The sequence below is a fragment of the Babylonia areolata genome, chromosome 23 (genome assembly GCF_041734735.1).
Source record: "Babylonia areolata isolate BAREFJ2019XMU chromosome 23, ASM4173473v1, whole genome shotgun sequence".
NCBI classification, from domain to species: Eukaryota; Metazoa; Mollusca; class Gastropoda; order Neogastropoda; family Buccinidae; genus Babylonia; species Babylonia areolata.
Genome location: NC_134898.1, coordinates 44,898,694 through 44,905,796, shown reverse-complemented (window position 1 = coordinate 44,905,796; position 7,103 = coordinate 44,898,694). Strand labels below are relative to the sequence as shown.

The following is a 7,103-nucleotide window of genomic DNA, read 5'->3' as shown; positions in this document are numbered from 1 at the left end:
GAAGCGCTCAGTGCTCTGCGGCTCCTGGCTTCAGTCCGCATTCAACCCCTTCTCCTGCTCGACGCAGGCAAGGCAAGGCTATACTGCTGCTAGCAGGCCTGACGACAGCTAGCTAACTAGTTTCTCAGCCGGAAAACTTTTCACTTTTGCTGTGTGTGTGTGTGTGCTTCTGTTGAGGATTCAACTTTTTGGTCTTCTATAAAGCTCGGCTGTTGTTTTGTTGGTGTTTTTTTTTTTTTCAAAGACAGCAGTGGATTTTGTGACCGAACTTGTGTGGTTGAAGGCGGACTTAGTGTATGTGTGTGTGTGTGTGTGTGTGGAGCCGGCCGTTTGAATGCTGTTCAGTTGGCTGGTTTGCTTTGCTGGGTCATTGTTGTTCCCTTTATCAGGGGTGGAAACGACGGACCAGTACAAACAGGCACCCTTCTTTCCCTGAACAACGAGGAGGTTGGGCCCTACTGGACTAGATACAAACTAGTAGTGGGAAAAAAACCCCACAAAAAAACAAAAAAACACAAAGTCGTACGCATAGCTCGTGGCCTGTTGTGTTGCTTTGCTGGACGCTTCAGAGAAACTGTGTGTGTGTGTATATATATATACACTTTACACACATGTACATTTTTCTTACGGTGTGCGGACGGTGTGTCCTACAGGTAGTCTGTGTTGATGGACGGGGAGAGATGGCCCTGCAGTGACCCGGGCCCAGGGGAGAAGGAGAAGAAGAAGGAGAAGGAGAAGACGACCCCTACTTAGAAGCAGACTGTCCGTTGCCTGTATGGTGTGTGGGATGGTGGTGTGCTACTCATCAGGCCAGATGGGCGCCTACGACCCCAAGGCCACCTCCCCCTCTCCCTCCGCCACCCTCTCCTGTCCTCACCACCCCAGCCCTCGGTGCAGGTGGTGGTGGCTGAGGAGGAGTAGGAGGAGGAGGGAGGCCGTGGGCATCCTGGGGATGACGACGGTGGTGTGGACCCTGGCTGTGTGCCTCCTCCTGTCACAACACGTGCCGGCCACCGAGGCCACAGAAGCGGTGCGCACGTGCGAGCCCATCCGGTTCCAGATGTGCAAAGGGCTGGGCTACAACGTGACGGGCATGCCCAACCTGGTGGGCCACAAGGACCAGCAGGACGCCTCCCTCCAGCTGCAGACCTTCACGCCGCTCATCCAGTACGGATGCTCAAACCAGCTCAAGTTCTTCCTCTGCTCCGTCTACGTGCCCATGTGCACGGAGAAGGTGATCGAGCCCATCGGCCCTTGTCGGCCCATGTGCGAGAGCGTGCGGCGGCGCTGCCAGCCCGTGCTGAACGAGTTCGGCTACCCCTGGCCCGCCGCCCTCAACTGCTCCAAGTTCCCGCCGCGCAACGACCAGAACCACATGTGTATGGACGGCCCTGAGGAGTCGGAGGTGCAGGAGCCCTACAAGCCCCACTCCCGGGGCGGCGGCGGAAGTGGTGGGGGCGTGGGAGGGGGGAGGAGGACCACCATGTACCCCGACCTGCCCCCAGGGTCTGCCGTGGGGTCCAGTCACCTCCATCACCTGCGCAAGTGCAGCAAGTACGAGAACGCCGCCAAGTACGTTTACATCAACCGGACAGAGCGCTGCGCCTTGCTGTGCGGGCAGGACGACGCCTTCTCCGCCGAGGACAAACGCTTCGCCGACGTGTGGATGGCCATCTGGGCCGGGGTGTGCTTCCTGTCCACGCTTTTCACCGTCCTCACTTTCCTCATCGACTCTCAGCGCTTCAAGTACCCCGAGCGGCCCATCATCTTCCTGTCCATGTGCTACAACATCTACAGCATCGCCTACATCGTGCGCCTGATCGCCGGCCGGGAGGACATCGCCTGCGACCTGGAGAGCCAGAGCGGCAGGAGCATCCTGATCCAGGAGGGGCTGGAGAACACGGACTGTGCCATCGTCTTCCTGCTGCTCTACTTCTTCGGCACGGCCAGCTCGCTGTGGTGGGTGGTGCTGACCTTCACCTGGTTCCTCTCCGCGGGGCTCAAGTGGGGCCACGAGGCCATCCAGCTGCACAGCTCCTACTTCCACCTGGCCGCCTGGGCGCTGCCCGCCATCAAGACCATCGTCATCCTCGTCATGCGCGACGTGGACGGGGACGAGCTCACCGGGGTGTGTTACGTGGGAAACCAGAACACCACCACCCTCATGGGCTTCGCTGTGGCCCCGCTCATCGTGTACCTGCTGCTGGGCGTGTCCTTCCTGGCCGCCGGATTCCTGGCGCTCTTCAAGATCCGCCAGCAGGTGCGCAGCGACGGCGTCAAGACGGACAAGCTGGAGGTGCTGATGGTGCGGATCGGCATCTTCTCCGTGCTGTACACCGTGCCGGCCGTCTGCCTGGTGGGCTGCCTGCTGTACGAGTACGCCCGGCGAGACTCGTGGTACCTGCGGGAGGGCCACACGTCGCCCAACATCGAGATCTTCATGCTCAAACTGTTCATGTCCCTGGTGGTGGGCATCACCAGCGGCATGTGGGTGTGGTCCTCCAAGACCCTGGCCTCGTGGAAGGCCTTCCTGGATAAGCTCTGCCTGCGGGGCCGCGGGGCCCGGGGGGGTGTGGGGGGTGCCGGCGGCGGCGGCGAGGGCCGCAAGTCGGGTATCGAGTACAGCGTGCCCATCCACCACTACCAGCAGGTGCCCGTCAAGCCGCACCACCCCCACCACCACCCCCACCACCACCAGTCCTCGCGGACCATCCGCATGGAGAAAGCCGCCAGCTCCAAGCGCGGCAAGTCCGATTCCGAAACCATCGTGTGATGGATGTGTGTGTGTGTGTGTGTGTGTGTGGCTGCCACCGTCAGTGAAGGGGTAGGATTGTTTGTCGGGGGGGGGGGGGGGGGGGGGGGGCTGGGGGGGGGGGGCTCTTAGACAATGATCTGTAGGCTGTTTGGGGGAGTGTGGGTGGTGGGGTGAGGGTGGGGGTTAGAACTGAGACATGGGTCTTGCTAAAACTAGCAATTAGCTCTGGGGGACCTTGACATAGAGTCTAGTGGGGGGGGGGGGGGGGGGGGGACTGAAAGTGGTGCAAGTAAAACTAAACTGTTGTCAGTGGTGTGGATATGCTGAGAAAGAGAGAGAGAGTGCGTGTGTGTGTATGCGTGCGTGTGAGAGTGTATGTAGAGAAGTGGCCATACCCGTGTGTTGTAAATGTGTCATAGTTCCAAGTATTTGAACTCGAAAGAGACATAGTCTGAACAAACAGTCATGAGTGTGTGAGAGAGGGAAAGAGAGAGAGAGAGAGAGACAGAGAATCATTGCTTGTCAGAAATGACTAATAATTCCATTCCCCCAATTCTGCCCGCTCGCTTTAATTTGATGGCATTTGTTTGTAAATTCAAATGACTCCAATGGGTGGTGCATGCATGCGCAAAAAAAGAAAAAAAAAAGATACAAATCTCCCCCCAAAACGGATTCCAAACAAGGTGATGATGGTAGAAGGAAGGAAGGAAAGAAAGAGTGTTCAAACTGGACGACAACTGTGCTTTTCTCTGTCACAGAATTCATCCAAAAAGAAAGAAACTTGAGACCGTTTCAGTTTTCCTTCTCCTCCTCCTCCTTCTCCAGTTATGTGATGATGACTTCGATATGTGGTGTTCTGTTTCCAAGCTTCAGTGCGTTGCGAGGAGAAGAAAAAAAACAAACAATACCCTCCAGACCTGACTTCAATGAAGTACAGATTTTTTTTTTTTTTTATAAGGTGCAAGGGAGGGGGACGCCCAAAACAGTCACCAATAACAGTCTACACTGCATCATTTTGCTGTGTCGTGTCGTGTCGTGTTGTGTTGTGTTGTGTTGGATGGTTGGTGTTCGTGTGTCGCTGAAGACTCAAGGAACCAGTTCAGTCCTGTGACCCTTCTCCTATCTCCACTTCTGTTGGCCATTTTTTCCTTTTTTTTTCTTTTTTTTTTCACACCGCATTTGAAACGCTGACGCCAGGCCGCCGATGTGTGAGACCCAATTGTTTCCATGTTTGTCCGGGAATTCAACGTGGAGAGAGAGAGAGAGAGAGAGAGAGAGAGTGTGTGTGTGTGTGTGTGTGTGTTGAGGAAAACTATCGACCCAGGCCGGGGGGGCCCCTACGAGTCTGGCGAGCCGACAGTGTCTGGGCAAGGAGTACCGAACCTCTCCCTCCCAACCCACCTCCTTCCCCTCTCACCCCCCCCCCCCCCCCCCCGCCCCCTCCTTGTCCCCCACAGCTTGATCGATAAATCTTTGATCGATTTGGCGCCCGTCCCCCCCCCCTCCCCACCCAACCCCCCTAGCTTGTTTGACCTATGTCGTGGCGGTGTTGAGCTCGTGGAGCAGTGTTGCCGCACGGAGAGAACGTGTCGCTTTAAAACTGGTATGGCATTGCTGACTGACCAAAGAGTGTAGTTAGTCGTGTGTATGATTACCCCCCCCCAACCCCCTTTACCAAGACTCCTACCCTCACCGGCCCCCCCCCACCTCCCTGTCCCCTCCCCTCCTCCCCCCCCCCCACCTGCCATGCAGTTTGTTACTCCCGTTTCTGACCCCCTACCGTTTCCTTGCCCCCCCCCCACACACACACACACATCCCCGGCCCCCCAACTCCCACCCCGTCCCTTGAGCTTTACCTTACCTGCCAACAACCTAACTACCTGTATAAGAAAGAAGTGGAGAGAGGGAGAGAGAGAGAGAGAGCGGATCTGGTGAACAACTTTTTTTTTTCTTTTTTCTTTTTGAGTGCAAAATACTCGCTGGTATGTGTACATTGTGACACCGGTTGTTGTTTTTTTTCCTCGTTTTTTTTTTTCGTTTTTTTTTCTTTTTCTTTTTCTTTTCCTTCTCTCTCGGACCAACGCGGCATTAGCAGAAGTTGTTGTGGTGGAGTGCACGGACTGGCGTGACTACTGTACGAACTCGCTATAGTTGTAGCAAGCAAGCAAGCAAGCAAGCAAGCACACAGTTAGTAAGCGTGTACCGTTGCTTTACGGGTAAAAAAAGGAAAAAAAAAAAAAAGACAAAACAAATAAATAAATAAAAGAAAGAAAAAAAATGGTGGGAGAAGACAAAGCGAAACAAAAAGGACAAAAAAACCAAAATTCTTGTGACCTGATGTGATTCGTTGAAATCACAAATTTTTGATTGAAGTGATGAAGTCAAGTTCTCTTGTGTGGAAGCGTTTGTCACTACTATACAGCTGGAATAATGTCACCCAACAAAGTCCCGAATTTGTTTGTTTTTTCCCTTTCCTTCTTTTTCTTTCTGTCTTTCTTTTGTCTTTTATGTTTCTTTATGTACCAGTGTGTTCACTTTCATGTAGAATGTTTATGTAATGAATTGAGGGGGTCTCAGAATAGAACTAAGTTTTCACAGGTCTTGGGATTTGAGAGTAAAAAAAGAAAAAGAAAATGTAGATGGAACTCGGTAGTATGAGGAATTTAAATGATACATATATGTTTTATATATTTGCCATATATATATATATATATATATATATATATATATATATATATATATAGTAATTGTTATAGTTTTATACGCAGCTGTAACATTTCATATCACAGACCTGCACTCTTAGTTTGGTTTAAACAGTATTTTATTTGGAACATGTCACTATTAATACAACACAGATATCGATGAACAGGACAACAAGAAAATCTTCTATAAAGTCCTGTCCTGATACATGTACATACTGAATAGGTGACGGTTGTCATCATAACTCTTTAGTTTTCAGTTGGTCAGGCTCGTGTCTGTGTCAATTAAATTAAGAATTAATCAACATCTCCTCGAACCGTGTTTGCACAAAAAAACAACAACTAGACCTTGACATTATCAACCTTGTTCAAAGTCTTGAGGAGACAGAGAAGACACAAAAAGGTTTATTACAGAAAAATGTGTGTGTGTGTGAGTGTGTGTGTGTGTGTGTGTGTGTGTGTGTGTGTGTGTGTGTGTGTGTGAGTGTGTGTGTGTGTGTGTGTGCGCGCGCGCGCGCGCACGAGTATTTTGCTAGGATTCTAAGCGGAAGAAATTCAGTGCATGCCTGAGTGTGTTTTGTTGACCTTTACTGGGAAGTGATATATATATATATATATATATATATATATATATATATATATATATATACAGAGCTTCAAAAGAAGTAGCCCTTTAATAAAAAAAAGAAAAAAAGAAAAAAGGAATAAAAAAAAAAAAAAAAAAGAAGAAAATAGTATGGAATAAAAAGCCAGGATTAAAAAGAGGGGGTGGGGTGTGTGGGTGGGGATGAGATGACACGGGGGTGGGGGAGGGGCAGAGCGGGGGAGTGCAGTGGGGAGGGGTGGGGGGTCGGGGGCGTGAGGGGTTTGGGTGGGGGGGGGTGTAAGCATGAGCGCAGTGAAAGGTTATTTTTACGTTCTCGTAATTTTCGTTGCATAAAGAATGCCATTCATTTCATGTTGATCGGTTGCGAAGTCTGGTTAAGATGGATGTGTACGTAATTATATATATACGTTGTGTGTTTGAGTGTGTGTGTGTGTGCGTGTGCGTGCGTGCGTGCGTGTGTGTGTGTGTGTGTGTGTGTGTGTGTGTGTGTGTGTGAAACATACAGGGATAGTCTGGTGTATCTGAAGAAGAAGAAGAAAAAAACAACAACAACCAAAAAACAAACAGTGGTAGTGCAAACAGTTATCATATTCTGATCAAAATGGATCTACTCAAGAGCTTGTTCCACAAAAAAAAAAAAAAAAAAAAAAAAAAAGACAACAAAAAACAAAAGCGAGTCAAGTTGAAATTTCGGGGAAAACCTCTCATTTTGACAATCCTTTTCAACATACATCTCGACTGAGGTTCATAGAAAAGTATGTAAAAAAATATGCCTCTCTCTTTCTCTCTCTGTCTCTGTCTCTCTCTCTCTCTCTTGGGGAAAGTGTGCAAGGATTGGAACGTGGCTGATTTTTCTACCGGGTAAAACTTTTTTTGGTGATCTTTTAGGCTGCAGTCTGCCGAGCCTCCTCCCACCTCCCCCTCCCCCTCCCCCTTCCCCTGCCCCTGCCCCTCCCTCACATTCCCCCTCCTCCTCCTCCCTGGAGAGCTCCCACCTTCACCACCACCACCACCCCTCCCACCTCCCCACTCCCACCCCACA

General features: G+C 50.9%; 2 protein-coding genes across 2 annotated transcripts in view; both read left to right on the top strand.

Moving 5' to 3' along the window:
• The window catches only part of LOC143297684 (testis-expressed protein 11-like), a 56,446-nt gene extending 55,751 nt beyond the window's left edge, over positions 1–695 (top strand). Inside the window, exons 13-14 of the mRNA XM_076610104.1 lie at positions 1–67; positions 654–695. The exon at positions 1–67 is cut by the window's left edge and continues 171 nt beyond it. Coding sequence (XP_076466219.1) covers positions 1–67; positions 654–695 — 109 coding nt within the window. The remainder of the gene's footprint in view (positions 68–653) is intronic.
• LOC143297923 (frizzled-4-like) lies at positions 40–2,823 on the top strand. The gene has a single exon (XM_076610507.1). It carries the CDS (start codon positions 776–778, stop codon positions 2,771–2,773), a length of 1,998 nt encoding a protein of 665 aa, XP_076466622.1. The 5' UTR covers positions 40–775; the 3' UTR covers positions 2,774–2,823.
• Positions 2,824–7,103: the final 4,280 nt, after the last annotated feature.